This window comes from Amaranthus tricolor, chromosome 3 (assembly GCF_026212465.1).
Source record: "Amaranthus tricolor cultivar Red isolate AtriRed21 chromosome 3, ASM2621246v1, whole genome shotgun sequence".
Lineage (NCBI taxonomy): Eukaryota > Viridiplantae > Streptophyta > Magnoliopsida > Caryophyllales > Amaranthaceae > Amaranthus > Amaranthus tricolor.
This window is the reverse complement of record NC_080049.1, coordinates 34379599-34400037: the sequence shown is the minus strand read 5'-3', so window position 1 is coordinate 34400037 and position 20439 is coordinate 34379599. Positions and strand designations below refer to the sequence as shown.

The window sequence follows — 20439 nt, the reverse complement described above, 5'->3', positions numbered from 1 at the left end:
CTGTTTACATCATAATTTGACATAATATACTCAATACAATTATTCCTAGAAAGACAGACATTGGAGTAATATGTTTCAAGATAAGATATAAATAATAATTAACAAATGGACAACCTAATACGACACCATTGCTATAAAGATTAGTAAATGCAAAAAAAAACACCCAAAATTGACATAATTTCCAACAATTTACCATTTATACACCTACTTCGTGGAAAAGATTATATATTCATAAATTTTAATAAAAGACAGTCTCTTTGAAATATCATATCTATTTGGGTCAGTCCATTATATATTTTTAAAAATATTGTAAGTAAACATTAAGAATAATATAAGTAGACATTTAAAATATTGAAAGTAAGCATTAGGGATACGGTAAGTAAGCATTAAGGATAAAATAAGTAGGCATTAAAATTACGGTAAGTAGGCATTAATCTTTAATGGGTTGAGCTGGAAATACGTCTTTCAAAGAGACGATCTCTCAAGAGACTAGCTGTTATATATTTACCATTATAACCTAACGTAATTCACTGATTTCAATAATTTGTGATTACATTTTTAGCTAATACTTCATTTGTTCTGAAATATTCGTTACAAAAACACTATTCATCATTCAAACTTATTTCATAAATTGCGGCTAATGTGTAACAAAAAATATAGTCAAGTGGGACTTTGTTTGAATCGTCTAATTGCATACTTTTATAAAATGAAATTTTTATAATTTTGAAATTTTTATAAGTTTTAGATGTATATAGTTCAATACTTTCTCTGTTCTGAAATACTTGCTACATAAGGGTTCTACTATTCGCCGTTCAAACTTATTTTATGTTGTGTAAGAAAAAATATAGTAAAGTGGAAGCTTGTTTGAATCATCTAATCACATATTTTCATAATATTAAGTTTGTATAATTTTTAGATGTGTTTAGTTTAATATATATATGATTAAAATAACACATTGAATTGAGTTAAAGGTCAAATGTAGCAAGTATGATGGAACGAAAAAAGTACATGATAGTATATTCAATTACATCCTCAAATATAAAATAGAAAATTTTTAATGAATATGTTCAAATTTGGATTTGGATTTGATCAAACATAAATCTCAAACTTTAAATTTTTTTACTGTATCTTACATGTTACTCGCTTCGTTCTCTAATATTCATCTCATTTAGAATATTCCACTTTAAGAAAAGAGAAATTTAATTGATATATTTGAGATATATTTAGAAGATAAAATATATTCATGTAAAATCTTATTAGATTCGTCTTAATATATACTATTTATTATTGAAGTTTAAAATTTGTTTTGAAAATTATGCAAAAAATAAAAAGAAAAGTAAAAAAAAAAGGGGGAAAGTACTTTTTAATTTTTCATTCCTGCTTATCAAACAAGGCCATAAAATATTTAATTCATTATGCAAACACTATAATCTCCCCCAAAAAAATATTTACATAAAATCACAGCACTTATTTTTGGGACAAATTTTCTCCTTTTTGGCTCAAAAAAAAGCAAGGACAGAACAGAAAGAAAGTACTAGAAATCTACGAAACATAAAATTCCCACATTAAAACCCTATTAAACAACACAAAATTATCCATCCATTATTTGGTCGCAACTATGAAATGCAGCGCATTGAATAAGTGGCCACAAGGGAATCCGATGAGGGTGCACCATACACCCTCGGATGATCACTCTCCAATCCATAATCCATCATTGGACAATACTCCAGATCTTCATCATGATCGTACACGTACTCTGGTATCTCAATCGCATTCCTCCTTATGTTTTCCCACAGAAAATCCACCCTATTTAGATACTTCACCTTACCATAAAACCTGCCACACCAGATCATACCCAACCATGTATTATTATTAAAATTATATTAAATTTTAATCTCAAAATGAAAACAAAATAAATAATAAAAATCTAATCTAGTACTCATTCTTTTCTTGAGATTTATGGTTCACCAATCAACATCAAGATCTTGAAAACAATTCATGAAAAGGACTTAATTAATTAAAAAATTAATACAGGCATCATGCTTTAATTAAAATTAACAAAAAGTTAACCAATCAAAACAAAAAAGAGTCAAAGTCACTATTCCAAAAAAAATCAATATAAAATTTTCCACAACTTATTTGTATCTTTATTTTTTAATAAAATTTAGAAATTATTTCAATATATTGAAATTTAAATTGTATTTTTCATGCCTAAACTTTAAATTATCCTTTTTAATAACATACCAATGCAATAGTTTGTATTCATTCGTGTGCACTTGTAACAGGATGCAATAAAAAACGGAAAAGGTATTAAATTTATAATCTATTATTTAGATTAATCTAATTTTCCTTTATTTTATTTAAAATTTATCTGTAGAATATACTCCTATTATTATTCTCAATATTAAATTATGTTCTTTAAGATTTTATAAGTTAGTTTAATGATAAAGAAAGCCAACCCAAATTAGATCCCAAGAAACATCTTGGATCAATTAAAAAAATATAATAATGTTAGCGCATGTTAGCAGGTAACGGATAAGAATTTTAAAATAAGAGGAAGGAAAAAGAAAAAGAGAAATACCCAGAGGAGATGAAGAGTCGACCAAAGGTGGCCAGAAAGAGGCGAGACTGTAGACCAGGGTGAAGAAAATAAACAGTTTCAAGATTGCTTTGAACGGATGGTGGGATATCATCGAAAATAGATCGGAGAGCTGAGATTCCAGGGAAATTCTGTCCTCTATCAACACCAGTGTGGATGTAAAGAACAGAGAATACCCCTTTTTTCAGCAATTTTGGGTATATCTTTTCCTGCAAGTATTTCTTGACCACATCCACGCTAATTCGAGCTTCAAAATCAAAATAACCAAACAAAAATCAGCAAAATAATGAAAACAAATCAAGAAATAAAATGTAAAAGAAATAAAAAAGGAATCAAACCTGGGAAGAATTTGGCGAGGATGGTGAGAATTTTACGACCATGTTTATCACGGCCATGGATGCGGAAAACGTTGAGTTTTTGGAGCAATTGGAACTGCTCAGCTTCGGATAGAAAAACGGAAGACATTTTTTTAATTTTAATTTTAAAAGAAACTGGGATTTATTTAATAGTTTTGGTGGATCAAAAAGCAAAGGGGTGGTTGTAGAAGAAGAAAGCAATGAAGATCAATGGAATAATATGATTGATTTAGAGATTATAAATACAATAAAGTTTAATTAAAAATAAAAAAGGAAGGATAAGATTTGGGGTGGAAGCGAATAATTGGGCAAAGAGAAAATCAAAATATAAAAAAAAATTCAGAAAAGATTAAAATGGAAGAATGAAAAGCATACGGTGGGCGAGAAATAGAGGATAGAGGTAGAAAGAACAGATGATGAGAAAGAGGCGAGATTGAAGGAGAATATGCGTGGGAATCTTCTTTTTTTGAATAGAAATCAGGTTAAAGTTGGCGATTTTCACGCTTCCCAATCCAATCCGTTTAGCTTGTTTTTTTTTTTTTTTTTTCCTGAATTTAGATTTTTCTTTGCTTTCCTTTCCCTTTTTCCTGGATTTTTCTTGCTTTTCGTACGTGTCGTTTATCTATTGCTCACTTATTTTTTACTCCCTCAAAACTCTACTCTACTGTTTTAATTTTCTTTTAATTCAACTAAATATTTATTTTTATGAGTTAAAGTCCACCTAGAATTTATCTAATTCATCAATTATCCATTTATATTTTCACTTCCATCAAAAAATATATATTGGAAAACACATACAAATTATTAACTGTCAGTCTCTTGAGAAACCTTTATAAATTATTAAGTCTATTTATGAGTCTTTTTCTTGCTTTTAATTTATCTTTGATTATTTGATTTAAATTTGATGGTCTAGTGTCCAAATCATCGAATGCTTTCCCTTCCACTTGTGGGATAATGGTTTAATTTCACTGCCCGGTAAAAAAACAAAGTTCCTTCTTGCTATGAAAGTTGTACCTTATACTCCTCTATTTTAATAGAATTGCATTAAAGAGAAAGAGAAATTTTTTTAAAAAAAAGTGAATATTAATAATAAATGAAGAGAGAAAATAATTATATAGATAAATTTAAAAAAGAATTAAAATATATGAATAGAATTAAAAGAAAATAATAAGCCATTATTCAAAAATAGAAAATAATGCAAAATAAGTAGAATAAAAAGAGTAATTATAATCAATCAAGAAAATGAAGGAAAAGGTGAGAACTTTTAACAAATGGTATACTTCTAAGTTCTATGTCCCCTTGAAATTGTTTAGTGAATATGTAGGTATGTTAGTGGTGTATTGTAGATGGGGCCATGTATTTAAATGGGCTACTCAGGCTTTATTGTAGAAATGAGAAAATGAAGTCATGTATAAGAATATGACCCCAACTTCAAAAAAATTACGAGGTTTGTGTTATTTAAAATGCACATACACAACTGTAAACCTTCATAATTCATATTGTACTCATGTATGTTATTAATACAGATGTGACTTTCCAAAATAATTGCACTATTACATTTAACATAGTCTAAAACTAGATAACTAAAGCTCTAATGGTCAAGGGCTTTCTCTTTTATTCTTGCGATAAGGATTTGATTGTCAATGCTTACGGGAACGATTAATTCCTTCTTCTCCTTGCCCGCACGGTTTCTCTAGCCAACCCTCAAATCAAAATAGAGCTCACATTGGATCCAAGTCCTATGCCTATCTCAATATAATGGAAGTAATTATAACTCATTAACGTCCCAAGTAGTCATAACTCATAATCTGCATAACACTTCAATGTACAAGAGCTCCAGTTTTTTTAAAAACAAAAAACTTATGACATCCATGATTCTAATTTCTAACAAATTATCATGGAGAAATTATACTTAAAACTTCAAATCAACAGAAAAAAATGTATGACAGGTCAATTCGCATGAAAACCAATACCAAACCATCAAAAAAGAATATTGGACCACGCTCAAGCCAGCCAATTTTTGACTAAAGTCTTCGAGATTTATCAGAACAATGTAAAACGTATCCAAAAGCGGTTCCAAGCCCAGCGCATTCTTACTGTTAAGGTCAAAGCGATCAGCCTATAGTTGTCTCAAATTTCCTAGTTAGCATAAGAGGATAAAACATCTTTTCGCACAAAATTTCAGAATCATACATGAAGCACAAAATGCTCAAAGTATACCTGGACATCTTAGCATTCTCGAGGCCTTGATCGCCTAGCTACTTCACTTTCAGTCACTCTTCAAGCTCCTTTTAAGGCGTTGAAATATTGGAGAGTATCTATGGCAACTAATAATCCCAATGAGAACGAAGGAGTTAGCGGCCAAGAATAGTATGCTTGCAATCCATAGAGGTAAGAAGACATTCTTTCCCTTAAATTCCAACAAGTATCCCCACATTAGCCAATGAAGTTGAGTCCCCATCCAAACCAAAACACAAAAGAGACCTTTCCATTTTATTTTCATCTTACTCCATGGCAATACCACTGGTATCAAGCAAAAGAACCACACAAAATACTGTGCTGTAATCACCTATTAAAAAGAAGAAAAATCAATATTTTATCGAGTAAGCCCAGATTATAACTGAAGGCACATAGAAGTACTAGACAAAAAAAAAGGCAAAATTTTGGAGAAATAAAACGAAGGCAATCACAAACCTTATTGAATGCAACAAACGCCACCGTCTGCACAAGAAAGCAGAAAGGAAGATCCAAGGCAAAGCGGAACATAAGAACTAGTTGCACAGAAAATTGTGGAAGGAAAGAGACAAGCTTTTCTAGTATCGAGAACTCATGTTCATAGTGGAGGTATATGTGGTAGAAATATATGGAGAAATTGTGTCTTGGATCGGTTCGAGTGAGATGGTAAAGCAACGCCTCATAAAGAAATTCCCACCCGTAAAGATAATAAAAGAGTCCTGTGAAACCAAGGAAGATAGCACCGGATATCAACCCAAACAAGATTCTAGTCCAACAAAAAAGGCTCGTAAGCAGACTCCATAAAGTCTTTAGTTCTGTATCATCTAAGTGTTGATGTGAATTTTCTTTGTGAGAACTCCAATTCTCAAGAATGGGCTTCTGACCAGGTTGGATGTACTGTGGATCAAGAACTAAGACAATGGGAAGTGCGTATATAATAGGATATATTCTGAAGTGGACAATAAGTCCATACCAAAAAGCAGCTTGGTATATCCGCCCTGTTAAGAGTACAAAGAACAGGGGTCACAGACGAATCAGCATTTTGATTTATGATCTGATATTCCAGTTTATAAAGTACTAGTAATAAATGAATCAGAAAAACAGGGGATCACAGACGAATCAGCATTTTGATTTATGATCTGATATTCCAGTTTACAAAGTACTAGTAATAAATGAATCAGAAAAACAGGGCTCACAGACGAAACTGCAAACCGCCACTAACAGAAGATGCCACCTACGCACTTTTTAAAACCAAATTTGCCGATTGAAATTGAATTTTACTGATTCCTTGACAGTAATTCATAGGAAATTATTACTGATTTACTGTTGAACTTTCATCAAAACTGGATTTGCATATTTAAAATGGAGTTTAATGATTAAAGCTGAATTTTTCTTTTTGAGACTGATTGTCTTATGAACTATTTTTTTGTACTTACATAATTAAAAAAAAATAATGAAAAAAAAATTAAATAACTAGTTCTAAGTTGAAAACAGAAGCAACTCCATTATCAATACAGCATCAGTTTAACAATACAGTAAACAGTTTGTTCCATGACGAAAAGGAATAAAAACAACATACTTGGCAATTAAAGCAGAACAAAATTCAGATGCGCAAGTCGGTTAATCCATTAGCACCAAAAATTCTCAATTTAAGACACAAAACATAATGACAGCACACATGCAAAAGCCTTAATCGCAGAAGATTGAAGTCAACTATATGAACCAATAAATCAACACACTTTCTACAAGTCGCACTTGATAGTATATGATTAAAAGTCGCACTTTTTACATACAAATACATGGACTAGGAACACACTCACAAATTGTCAGTGTGTGTACAGATAAAAAGATACTCCCTCCTATTCCTACTATTTGTCCCATTTGGGATTCGACACTATCCACACATCACTCTTAATTGGTATTTCATTCTTAATTTTTAAGTTAAAATGTAGTCAAACGGAATCTTTTTTAATTCGTCTCAATGCTACAATTAAAGATATCAACGATTGAATTAATGCATTAACAAACGTGCAATCCCAAATGGCCCAAATAGTAGGGATAGGAGGGACTATGTACAATTGTACATTGAAGGCTTTCTTGAAACATGATTTTGAATGAGTGGGGGACAGGGGTTTGCTTAAAGTGTAAATATGTATATCGTCAGTCACTTTGTGTGCGTACAAAAAAGAAATAGAACTACAACTCAACAAGAATTATCCCATTACAAGCAAATACTAAGAGGGGAACAGATATGAACCTGAAAACTGTTTACGAAAAGCCATTACATAGAGGCATTAGAATCATTATGCAATGTCCTTACTGATATATAGGGCTTTCTTTTGGCAGTACCCCAATACATATACCCTTCTCACAGTAGCTATCCAAGTAAACTCACATACAAAGGGATTCACACTGGAAATGATCAATTGTCACACGACAAGGTTTTGCACACTCCCGAATTAATCTCCCTCCCTCTCAATTAGCATCACTTTCATTTTAGTCTATCCTACTGATATTGCACCATTTCTTTTGTGGTAATGATATCACTGTTCTTTTAATCTCATCCATAAACTTATTCTCTTTCTCCATCTTAACAACTCATTTCAATCATCCACTTGTTTTTTTCTAACTCTTCTACTCAATTCCCTTTTCCACTAATTTTCACCCAAAAGAACATAGGGTGCTAATTGAGATACAGAGGGAGTACAATCTTATCTCACAAGTGAAAGTGTTAAGGAGATGTAAAAAACCTTTCCCTCCAACAATAATTTTAAATAGTAAACGACATTAGCACACAAATATATACCAAGGTTTCAGCAATTGTCAGTAGAAACAAACCAGTATCATTGTAGTTAAAGCAGGAATTTAATTTTGGTGAGGTTTATGGAATTATTGTACGACTGAAGCACAGTTGAAATATATGTTATTTATATACAAAAAAAGTAAAAGACAAAGAAAAAGGCTAAGACAGAAAAACAGACATAAAAAATTAGATTAGAATAATACCTCTCATTATACAGATAATGATCCATAAGATCACTGCACAGACAATAGGCTCACAGTTCCCACGAGTTCCTATGGTAAAGGTAAATGGATTGAAAAGCCACGCCATCACCGAGTAAGTGCATACTTTCTCAGGTACTCCACGTAGCTTCAAAATGGTGTGAATAAAGTATCCGACTAACAGATCTGCAAAGTAGACACATTGCAACTAAGATGATGGCCATATAAAGCTGGGCAGCTCTTACTTCCTAGTACATTTCCCAAATCTGCAATCAAGGAGACCACAGTAGCCATACAAGTTGAGAATATACAATTGTTGACTATAAAAAAGGATTGCTTGCCCACCCAAAGAAAAGGTAAATACACAAACATATTGTGGCTATCCTGGAAACATAGTCATTCTTGCCCAAATATAAAGCTCAACCAACAATCAAATCTAGAATTCTTGGTTTGATTCAAAGGACATTTATGTCAATAACTAAGAATACTGTATCAAAAATAAGCAGATATTCAGAAACAAATTATGAAAATACTACAAAGAGACTAAATGTTTCACAAAGAAGCTGACATTCAGATAGCTAGTTTAAACTCAAAAGAAACGCACACCAACACAACAAATTCTACATCTGGTATAATATAAATCTCAAACCTGCTGCTGAGAATAGGAATTTCCCCCAAGAGCGATGGAAAACTGCATTTGGTATGAGTAGAAAGGCAAGTAATGGTGAATAACGATAGGTGGTCCTTTTGAAAGGAGACTCCCCAGAAGACATCAAAGCAGCAGCATCAGAAAAGACAAGATAATCAATATCAGTGTATCTAACTTCCATATGGGAGTCTTGCCAGTCTCCATAGAGGATCAAAACTACCCTTAATATAGTTGAGAATACGAGCACTGAACAAAATGTAACCATCATGAATCCTGTAAGGGTGAAAATAAAATTAAATGGCAGGTCCAGATTATACTTGGTAATTCCCAAATCAATTAAATAAGTGACCATGTCAGTAGTCCAATTGGAAAATAAAGCTCAATTCTTCTCTAATTCTGAATCTATTTCACGAATCAAATTAGAGCATATGATCACTCTTTTTTTCCCCTTTTCATCTTACAATCGACACCTAATTAAAGTAATATAACAAATCCACCGTATAGTACTTTCAATCCTCACATCCCTTTCATACTAAAAAATTCCCATCACAAATCATTAGTGATAAAAAAAATCTCCCAAATAAACAAATTATTAGCATCAATATTTTCAACCATTTGACTATAAAAATTTCTAATTTTCTTCAATCTTCACCAAAACAACAAAAGTTTGAAGCTCAATAAAGAAATGGCAGACATTATTATAGTTATGTATTGAATTCCCGCTTTAAGGGTTCAACTACTGCTTGATTAAGTTTACTATTATTCACCTTTGCACATAATTTGCAAGACAGCTGCTTTTCCCAAATCTCAGATTACTCATTTCAAATCAAATTTAATCCCTAAAATCACCAAATCATAACCTATCACTTAGCAGGCATAACCAAATAAGGGTCTATCTGTCTATGTCTCTTAGCTTATTTATGAAACAAAAATATGTGATTAAAAATATACTAAGCAATTAAGCATCCTTTCATATCCATGTATTGAGAATCCAGTGCATATAATTGAGGTAAAATATTAAGAACGAGTAACATACGTATCAGGTTAGGTTAATACAATTGACCAACATAGCAAAATCTTTGTTATGCATATGTAGACCACTTAGTATCTATGGGCTTAAAATCATAAATTAGAATTTTTCATACTTCATTTTGGGACAATGCTAATATTCATCTTTCTTAATAAATGAAAAATTGTTGTAAGCAAAACCACTAAGTTATGCTAATGCAGCCTAAGGAGTTACTAAAAGCGGCCTAAGGAAGGAATAGATATAATCAAAACACTAAATCAAGCACGTTCATAATCAATCCATTAATATTATTATGCATTATCCAAATAATCATCCCAAGATTAATAAATGATAACAAATTAACAATTGAAGAAATTGAGCTGAAAATCAAGAAACCCTAATTACCTGAATTTGGAGTCAATTGAAATATTGAAGAAGGTGATGGTCTGGTCTGCAGGTCTGGTGGAGTTCACGGAACACGGCCTTGCCGGTGGTGGCCTTGAAATAACAGCAGTCGGCAGCAGCAAGACTCCAAGTGACGAGCAATCAGCCAATCAGCAATGGTGAGTCAGCGAGCAACTCCTGATCTGGCTTCAAGCGCTACGGCGGTGGCGGTGGCGGCTGGCGAGATATGCCGGTGACTGGTGAGGCGAGCGGTGGGTCGTGAGTGAGAGGCAGTGTCGGGTGAGAAGTGAGTTTAGGGTTACCTTTTACCTTTTGCAAATGAGACCGAGAGAGTAGAGGAAGAGCAAGCATTGACGATAGACGCATCATCCGCCTGTGTAATGACCCACGCAAAAAAGAATATAAAAGCTCACATAAAAAAATTGCATCATGCATTCAATGATCCAATCTCCATCTTAAGTATCAATGTTTCTTCAAGGGGACATTTATCCCTCATTTTACTACTCATTTATGCTAGTGGTACAACTACAATAATAATTAATACGAGTTTTGAAATAGTGAGTCTATTTTTATCCCATTAAATATTTGATTTGACCGGTTTAAAAAGCTCGAATTGACACGAATTATTGAATCAAATCAGTCGAACCACACTGTTTGGCTCTTTTTTTTATTTTGCATTTTCCATCATAGTTTTCTATAAATAATATAACATGCACCGGAATATTCACTCATTCCTCACATTTCTTCATTTTAATCTCATTCCACTATTCTCTATCACAATTTAATGTACACTTCTCTTTACAAGTAGCAAAATAATTAGTCTTTAAAAATTCTTCTCTCTAACTAACAAAAAAAAAGGTTTCTAATTATTTTTTTCTTTTTTAGCAAAATAATTAGTCTTTTAGCAAATTAATCATGTCTTTCTTCCTTAAAGGCACCTTAAAAAAAGGTTACAAAGGTTGTTTTCGGTGGAAGTAAACATTATAAAAACTTATCAAATCCATCAACAACATTGCTAGTTACAAACTATAAAGATGACTTCGATACCGACGATATTTTGGAATTTGGAGCGCAGTTAGAGGCGGAACTTGACATTGGAGCAATACGCCTCTAAATGCGAATAAATCTCGAGATTTAAATATTTATTATACTAATTCCAAGTTTATCCCCCCTCTTTTTTCTACTTCTGATAATACGTAAATGTCATATTACGTTAATTAATATGTAATTATGTTTATTTAAAATATACATTAATTATGTATTATTTGTAATTTCATAAAATATTTAAAGACATAATATATTGATCCATTTATCATTATTTTTCTTGTATTTATTCTTGTATTGGTTAATATTGTAAATATTTACAAAATATTTTAAAAAATAAATTTGATCGATGGCACTAAATCGAATCTTGAATTAGTTGTGAATCGAACCTTAGATCAACTCGAACCAAAAAAAGTTTGTTTGAACCGGTGCTTGCTAACGTTCAATAGCCCAAACCAGAACCGAATCAGAATAGTTCATGAGCGGTTAAACTTAAGATTTAAAATTTTTGTTCAAATTAGTGACCGATTCGAACCTAAACTAGTCCAAACCGAACCATGTCCATCTTTAATCCCAACTCACTCTAGACTTGTTGCATATAAGAATTTTACCAGTCTATTTGATTGAATAGTTTTTATTAGGAGAGCAACTGGAGATTTGGCTAGCTTGCATCCTTTAATTTGTAGCATAAAGTTGTTTCAAAATCTAACTGCTTGAAGATGGAGTAGCTTAGCTATATGCCTATATTCCTACCCTGTAAGATGGAGTAGCCTTTTTTCTAGAGAGTTCAATATCTGTTTAAGGGTATGGTTACTCATCACTAAAATCAAGCTAGGAACAAAACAACAAACACATTACTCCATCAGAAATGCTGAAATGAGAAGGTTCTAACATGAGACCCTTAGGGCCGGCCAAATGTATACTTATTATTTTAAAATAATTACTAACGATTTTAAAATTATCATTTTTATAGTTTAAAGTATTCACTTATAATCTTAAAGTAATCAATTAAAGAAATGAGCAAATTATATAGACTCGTCTCATGATGAAACAAACTCATACAAGATTATATTGTTCCTTAAAGTGATCAAGTTTGGTTGATGAAAAAGATGGTGAACTGTAGATGATTAATAAACAACATACAACACTTAACCGGATTTCCTATAATTAGACTACTATTACTCCTTCATTCCATTTTACAATATTGGTTACATTCCACATTGAAAGAGAATGACTCGGACCCAACAATGGTAGAACTATGGTAAGGAGATGAGTAGAAAAACAGAGCATAAACAAGAGAAAATCATAAACAAGCAAACAATGTGTTTATGAGGTATCAAATTGATACCTACCCCTCAAATAAAGTATCTTATCATTAATATAATCAATATTACATTAATGACTCGACTTACTAGTTAAGAGCTTACTCTTAACCCATAAAGGTTTCACCTTTAATGGTGAAACTCCACAAATGGCACTAATACAAGGAGAAACCTCTAATGGCCAATGCCCTAGTTTCTCTAGTGTATTTGCCGCACACACTTGCCCATAGTAATGTTCTAAACCTCTCTTATATAGCCTAGCACATATTAGAAGACCTATCACCAATGGCTTAAAGCCCAGACAAATCCCGCAAATAAAACAGAAAACGCGCGTCAGGGCCTGTTGGGCCTTGCTCGACCCGAGCGCGATCGAGTGTCTTCACAAAAGCCCCTGGTTCAATGCTGCAGTTTAGCTTGACCGAGCACATCATGCTCGACCACTCGAGCCATCTTCAAAGCCTCTCCATCTGCGTTCCTTGCCTTTGTTCTTCGTGGCACCCTCATTACGGCACTCCGAAGACCCTCCACACAAGGGTGATTTGGTGCTTGCTCTAACACACATGAATATATTTTAACTTTTTATATACATTAAAATTAAATTAAAATTTCTTTTCTCTATGATGAAACATTCCAAAGGTAGTCAACAATGTAAAACAAATAAAATACTTAAATTCCAAAAAAAAAATACTTAAATAAGAAAGAACCATTCAACTTCCCAAAAACTCAAACCATAACTATCAACTTGCATAGTAGATTTTTCAAACACATCTAAGGATGCAATATTTTTCCGACTATATAATCGAATTCAACTTTATTCAACTTTAAAATAAATATAAAATACAAAAATACGAAAAAATCAATGTGGACACAAAATTCTAATTTAAATCAACCCGAAATATATAATTTGAAACTGACCCGATGACCCGAATAAACATCTCTCATACATTACATAAATATCATGAAATAATGTGTGAATTGTGCATACGTATGAATACTGAGATACAGAATTTAAATTGGAATACTATACAATATGGAGTACTATTTTCATTTCACCTTTTATTCAACCCGAAATCTCGAACTTGAAAAATATGTACAATTATAGAGATTTAATTCGAGCTAATCAAAAGAAAAAAGTGTTAATTGTTTAATTAAAACTAGAAATATTAACACACATGGAAGAAAAAAAAAAAAAGCAGCAGAGAAACGCATGGTGGTTCAATTTACTTCATCCCTGCAAATTGCAATATAGATAATTGATTACTGTTGAGAAAAATCGAAAAATTAATTGGTTTTCTTAAAATGCCAGCAAAGTAACATCCATATACACTTCCTAGCAATATAAAATCTGGACCGTTGCTCTTTAACTATTGCCCAACACCCGTTTGATCTCCATCTTCGACGATTCTGATTCTCCATCTCTGATCCCATACTTTATATTCCCTGTACTCATATGCAGACTAATTATAATTATAATTATAATTATAATAATACTCTTATTGATCTTCTAATCCTCTTAATTCTTCCTTTGCATCTCTATTTATTCCTAAAATATATTTTCTCCTCTATTTGTTTCTTTTGTATTTATATATATTTATGTATAAATTGAATCTCCTTTTTATTCCCCAAATAATATCATTTGTTGTTGCTGAATGCTGTTATTTAATATAGGAAAAAAGGTTTTATAGGGAAGGAAACACGTCTGTTCAACGTGTTTTCCTTAATCGATCATCTGCCATCGACGAAATAGCTTTGTGAAAAGCCATTACAAATGATTAGATTTGGGTCCCATTGTTTTTCTAAATTCTGATTGGTAGTTAGTGCTGATGTGGACTTTTTTCTAACTTTTTTATTTATAAAATAATATTTTACAAATAATTAATATAAATAAGATAATATAATATATATACAGAATCATTATCATAATTAGTATATTTTATTTATGTGTATTTTGTCTATAAAAACTATAATTAAAATCTAAAAGGGATGAAAAGACAAATCACACACGTATAACTAAGATGCAATCAAATAGTCTTTGGATCAAAAAGACTTGAAGAGGAAAAAAAACAAGACAATACAAGACAAATATAGGTGTTATTCATAAAAAACATTCATAAAGACAAGAATAAACCAGATATAGGTGACATATTATACATGAAAATTTATAGTGAATAATACATACGTAGGGGGTGTGTTTTCCTAAAATAATTTCAACTTTTGTTTATATTAGATATTTGACAAAAAAAACAAAGGTAAAATCATTAGTTAGACAAAATTTGTATTATTCTAGGCAACACACTTCTAAGTTGGTGTTATTCATAGTTAATCAAAACTTTGTATTGTTTTTGGAAAATCAACGAAAGTTTGTATTATTCACGGTAATTTTTCCGATTTGATATACCCATGTATAAGAAACTTAAAGAGTCAAATTCATCAGTCCCACTCATTTTACATTAATTGTCATTTTGATTTGACGTACTCATTTTGCATCAATTGTCATTTTGATATATCTACTCATTTTGCATTATTTCTACCTTTGGATAGTAATAACCCAGTATTTTCTTTTAGTTTCATCTATATATTTTGACTCTCTTTTAACTTCATCCACACAATTATTATCCCTTTTTATTTATTAACAATATCTATTTTTTTCTTAAATAATACTCTATCTCTCTTTGATCTAAAATGAGTGGAACGGAAGGAGTATATTAGATAAGCACTTATTGTATTGAGTGAAAAGTGATCTTGTTATGAATTCACAACTTGGGGTGCTTGCCAATTAGTTATTGAAAATTATAGTAGTAGTTTGTTTGTTTGATTAGTCATTAGCATTGACATTGATTGTTTTGTTGGTTGTTAAAGCAAATATAAATTTTGGTGAGAGACAGTATTTTTGATTGATTATCTCTGAATGGGTAGGTATATAAAGAAAAATATAGAGTAATAGTAGAAATTAAGTCTTAATGAACTGAACTTGAAAGATCTTTGTCAAAGAGACGGTCTATCAGGAGATTGACTATTATATTTTTAATTTAACTAACAACCATTTTGAGTTAATTTTTCTTTAATTAATCATATTATTAGAGTAATACTACACTTAATTAATACGTGATTTGGGGTGTCCAAGTCCAACCATGCAAAGGATCTTGTTTTTTATTGCAAGTGTACTTTAGTGATAAATAATCCTATTGTCCCTCTGAAAAAGTATTATTTAAATTAATTTTATTTTAGAAAGAGAGAATAAATATTGCTTAAAATATGAATTTATTTGCTTAGATTTAGTACAAAAAATAGCTGGAAAAGGGTTGGATGCTAGACTTCAACTTAATAATAATGATTTGCTAATTGATTTTGTTGGAATATGCATACTTATCAGTTTAGGTGTTGGCGTTCGTGTTTGTTTAGCAATAATTCTAATTTGTTAGCTCAATAATCCAAATAATTAATTTGCTACAATAATGAAAAGCCTTTTTCCTATTTGGATAAATTCATTTGTAATTATCTCTTGCTATATAATACAGTGTATTAGTACTGTTAATTTTTAATGTGTGGAAAACTAAAACCTTCCCAAGACCCAATTATTGATATGAGATGAAACAAATAAATATCGGGATGAGAAATTATATCTTTATACCGTGAATCCACTAGCAAAATATAATCATGAAACAAGAACCGCAAATGAAGTTCCTTTAGTGTAGTCCATCAACAATGTCTTGTGAGACCTCGTATACTACGATGTTTAAGAACAATTCTTAAACTAATTTTTTGTGTATACAACTCTTGTATTTGACCTCACTTATAATTTGTTAAGACAATATACGTAAATTTTCTTAGTCTTAAATATTGAAAAAAATCAAAGAAAAATCACAAATATATTTCCATATGAAACCTCACGGTAATACTCCACAACAAGTGAATGTGTGCATCTATTATCTTATATAGTATGTATGTATTCCATCATTATACATTAAATACGATTAGTAAACCAAAACCATAAAGTGGTGTCATTACTATGCAAGGTAACTTAATGTGCTTACTAAAGAGACCATAGAAAAAGCCATCAAAAGCACTTAATTTTACGGTTATAAAAGAATCAATACTCTCTTAATAGCACATATTAAGAACAAAAATGTTTAGGGAGTTACACAATTAAATTTAACAAATTAATATACCCAATATATTATATTGAGGATTATGACTAATATCTACCCTTACTAGATTAGTCATATGAATCTAGACTTATATACGTCCAAACACACAAAATGGTCTTACACATTGATATAGTGTGACCCAATAGATTTAGTGACATGAAGCTCGTACCATTATCAAATAACGGTTCAGTGATATTTATTGGTATCTAGTAAAACATAAACATTACTCAATGTAGACTAAATTAACGTCTCGTTGTATACTGACTTAATTACGTTAAACGACATACAAAATATTCACTTGATTATTGAACATTTCTAACACCTACTTCAAAGTTTTATTTAATAAAATAAGGCTTTTGAGTTTGTGCTTCTAGTACCTTTTCTCTCCTAGTTACCCTAAATAAAGAGGTCTAGTTTAATTTAGTTTAATTTAATTTAATTTAATTTTAATAGATTTGAATTTAATAAATTATAGTTAGTATAAATTACTGTTGATAAGTTTAATTAGTACAATTTAAATCAGATAACAAGTTTTTTGACCTATATTCTATGATCAATAGCATGGAAAGCTCTAATTAAAAGGTTTGACATGGTCATTCAATCTAAATTTTGGCTTGTTAGTTGTTACTTATATGTTTTAAATCACCTAATTCTATTCTTTAAATAGAAAGATGCACAATATTTAAGTATGGGCTAATTCCATATATATATATATATATATATATATATATATATATATATATATATATATATATATATATATATATATATATATATATATATATTACTTATTAGATAATTGATATTCTCTTTGTTCTTTGAAATAACATCTTTGACTTAGAATACTATCATATATTTAATTCAATGATGTTATTTCTAAGGAAAAGAGAGAATATTGTGTTATTTGTAGATTGATTTCTTTTATGTTTGTGGTATCACCTTTTCGAAAGCGCTAAAGAACTTATATAAGTCTGATGGACTACTCATCATATTATCAATTAGTTTAATTAGAATAAGACTTTATTGGTTTGTGCGCAATCAACTTTCTTTCTTATGTGGGTCTTATTTATAAGCTCATTAACAAATTTATTATGGTATTCGAGTTGAAAGTTTGATTAAAATTGAATGGTATAATTCGAGAAGAATAGTATTTCTATCCTAATTGATTGCTCTCACATGCAAAACTTGATAATTGATTGCTCTCACATGCAAAATTTGATGGGGTGTTGGGATATTTGTCCCACATTGATGAATTAAAAATAAGGGAAATTCCACGTGGTAATCCTGAGGTTTAAGGTTTTCTACATGGTAACCAAAACTTTTAAAAAATTCACGCGGTAACCCTGAGATTTACCAAATTATTCCACCGTGACCTTTTTGCACAAAAACATTAGCAAACGTTAATTTCAAAGCTAAAGGCTATTGTACGCCTATATTATGCGACTCAATATTTTAATTGTCATCAATTTCAACATTTTCTCATAAAATATAAACCCTAACTCTACCATCTTTCATTCAAATCATATTTTCCAAAGATGGTAGAGTTATGGTTTATGTTTTGGGGGAGAAGGTTGAGACTGATGGCATTTGAAATGGTAAGTCGCATAAATAGGCGTACAACAACCTTAAAACTTCGAAATTAACGTTTGCTGACATTTTATGCTCAAAAAGGTCAAGATGGAACAATTTGGTAAACCTCAGGGTTACCACGTGGATTTTTTAAAAGTTTTGATTACCACGTGAAAAACCCAAAACCTCAGAATTACCATGTGGAATTTCCCTAATAATAATGTGTACACTTTATAAGTAACTAGAGCTACCCCTCCCATTACTATTTGTCATTTTAAATGGTTTCATTCAACAACATATCTTGTATGGGACCGCCTAACCATGAAATATACCATACAATCAATCTATTTCTCTAATTGATCACTTTAAAATTGAAGATTTCACTTTGATGTTATAAGTAATCACTACTCACCTATAATTGGTCACTTTAAGATTCAAACGATCACTTTAAAATTGATTGTAATTGTACCACTTTGATGTTATAAGTAATCACCTATATTTAGTCACTTTAAGATTTCAAATGATTACTTTAAAATTGATTGTAAGTGATCATTCTAACACTTTAAGTATAAATTAGAATAGCCGCCGAATAATAATAGTCTTACTTTAAGACTGTCTCATTTAAAAATTTCAGTATATTTATTATTATTATTATTATTATTATTATTATTATTTATTAACCAAGCTATAGATAAATAACAAAAAAATTATATAATACATTTTTGGGTAAAGAAATACTAGAATAAATAAATTAGTTATTTTTTAAAATAATATATATTATAAAATTTAACTTTAAAAATTAAGCGTAAACTATTACTCCATTTATCTAATCTTACCAAAGTCAATTTGTACAATCAAATGCTATCTTGATCATTGTTCAACTGCACGAACTACAAGCCTTACATCTAATATTCGAAATAAATTAAAGTAAGCTAACCTATATAATCAAAATATGTAAGCATATGAAAAGCAATTTTGTTTTCACTATAATAATTAATATCATGACTAAATGGAGTAACAACATACACGATACACCAATCACTATAGGCTACTCTCCCAGCCGTCATATCGAGCGTCATATTTTTTTATACTCTCTCCTATTCATCTTAAGTGTCTCATTAACTTTATGCACTACATCTAATGTACTTATTCAATCCTTAATATATCTAATCATGTATAATTACAAATTATAAAAAGTTGATATTAATAAACTTTATTTTAAAACGAATCAAATAAGATCCAACATAACTATGCTTAAACTTATAGATTAATAATAAAATATAATTTAAAAATAATAGATGAATAGTGTCCCAAAAGTAAATGGGACACCTAAAATGAATAGGAGGGAGTATTATATACTCATTAAGTCTAACATTTAGAGGAAAATCAAACTATAAAAGTATATATTCTTATTTTTTTATTATAAAATGGTTTGAGAAAAGAAAATAATTAGGTAAAAATTAAATTCATCACAAACAAAAAATATTTACACTAAATAAAATAAGATTAAATCCTATACTTTTGTAGTTTTGTATGGAGTTATTGGAGTAATATTACGTCTCTATACTTTTTGAATGGTGTTTCTAGAGTCGGTGTTTCTAGATGCAGACATCCATTGCTTGAAATATAGAAGTATTTTAATTACTAGAAAAAAAAAATAAATAAACGTCCTTTAGAGTCTAGACTACCCTCTCACATCGCTCAACTTGAAAAGTTATCAAATAAACTCACCAACTCGCATTTGAGTAAAAATATCGTATACATTTGATCCATACTCCATAGTAATATTCTAATCTAATACTCCCTCCAAATTAATTTAGTTGTCCCATTTTTTTATTTGGCAAAGTCTTTTTAGTTGTCCTGTTTCTATTTTTGTTAATCTTTTTTTACCTAAATATCCTTAGTTCACATAAGTAATTACGAATATACCCCCATATACCTTACTTACCCAACTACCCTTCACTACTTACCCTTTACTACTTACCCTTTCTAATGAACCCCACACCATCCTTAATAACCGTGCCCAAGCAAATGGGACATCTAAATTGATTCGGAGGGAGTATTAATCATAAGTATTTCATCATGATTACATTTAATTGT

At 30.5% G+C, this 20439-nt stretch overlaps 2 protein-coding genes and 1 long non-coding RNA gene across 5 annotated transcripts; 1 reads left to right on the top strand and 2 right to left on the bottom strand.

The window, feature by feature from the left end:
- Positions 1-1341: 1341 nt before the first annotated feature.
- Positions 1342-4138, bottom strand: LOC130807826 (uncharacterized). The gene is made up of 3 exons (XM_057673174.1): positions 2938-4138; positions 2582-2846; positions 1342-1836 (listed from the first exon to the last, which is right to left on the bottom strand). The coding sequence occupies exons 1-3, from the start codon at positions 3062-3064 to the stop codon at positions 1617-1619; spliced, it is 612 nt and encodes a 203-aa protein (XP_057529157.1). The 5' UTR covers positions 3065-4138; the 3' UTR covers positions 1342-1616.
- LOC130807827 (uncharacterized) lies at positions 2204-2756 on the top strand. The gene is made up of 2 exons (XR_009040668.1): positions 2204-2307; positions 2529-2756. It is a non-coding gene; the product is annotated as an uncharacterized LOC130807827 (long non-coding RNA).
- Positions 4139-4403: 265 nt separating the features above from the next.
- LOC130807825 (GPI mannosyltransferase 1) lies at positions 4404-10742 on the bottom strand. Of its 3 annotated transcripts, none has more exons than XM_057673171.1 (6): positions 10257-10742; positions 8843-9115; positions 8197-8379; positions 5650-6188; positions 5176-5524; positions 4404-5074 (listed from the first exon to the last, which is right to left on the bottom strand). In XM_057673171.1, the coding sequence occupies exons 2-5, from the start codon at positions 9108-9110 to the stop codon at positions 5225-5227; spliced, it is 1290 nt and encodes a 429-aa protein (XP_057529154.1). In that variant the 5' UTR covers positions 9111-9115; positions 10257-10742; the 3' UTR covers positions 4404-5074; positions 5176-5224. The 3 variants fall into 3 exon arrangements, with proteins under 3 accessions (XP_057529154.1, XP_057529155.1, XP_057529156.1); XM_057673172.1 differs by having other exon boundaries at positions 4404-5051; XM_057673173.1 differs by having other exon boundaries at positions 4404-5524.
- Between the last annotated feature and the right edge of the window lie 9697 nt (positions 10743-20439).

Excerpts from the sequence above, each read along its gene's own strand:
- LOC130807825 (XM_057673173.1), bottom strand. The coding sequence starts at position 9,110 with ATGATGGTTACATTTTGTTCAGTGCTCGTATTCTCAACTATATTAAGG. Across the intron at positions 8,380-8,842 it reads ATTCCTATTCTCAGCAGCAG|ATCTGTTAGTCGGATACTTT; the intron begins GTTTGAGATTTA and ends TCTACTTTGCAG. Across the intron at positions 5,525-5,649 it reads CGTTTGTTGCATTCAATAAG|GTGATTACAGCACAGTATTT; the intron begins GTTTGTGATTGC and ends TCTTTTTAATAG.
- LOC130807826 (XM_057673174.1), bottom strand. The coding sequence starts at position 3,064 with ATGTCTTCCGTTTTTCTATCCGAAGCTGAGCAGTTCCAATTGCTCCAA. Across the intron at positions 2,847-2,937 it reads CCTCGCCAAATTCTTCCCAG|CTCGAATTAGCGTGGATGTG; the intron begins GTTTGATTCCTT and ends TTGATTTTGAAG. Across the intron at positions 1,837-2,581 it reads CGACTCTTCATCTCCTCTGG|GTTTTATGGTAAGGTGAAGT; the intron begins GTATTTCTCTTT and ends CTGGTGTGGCAG.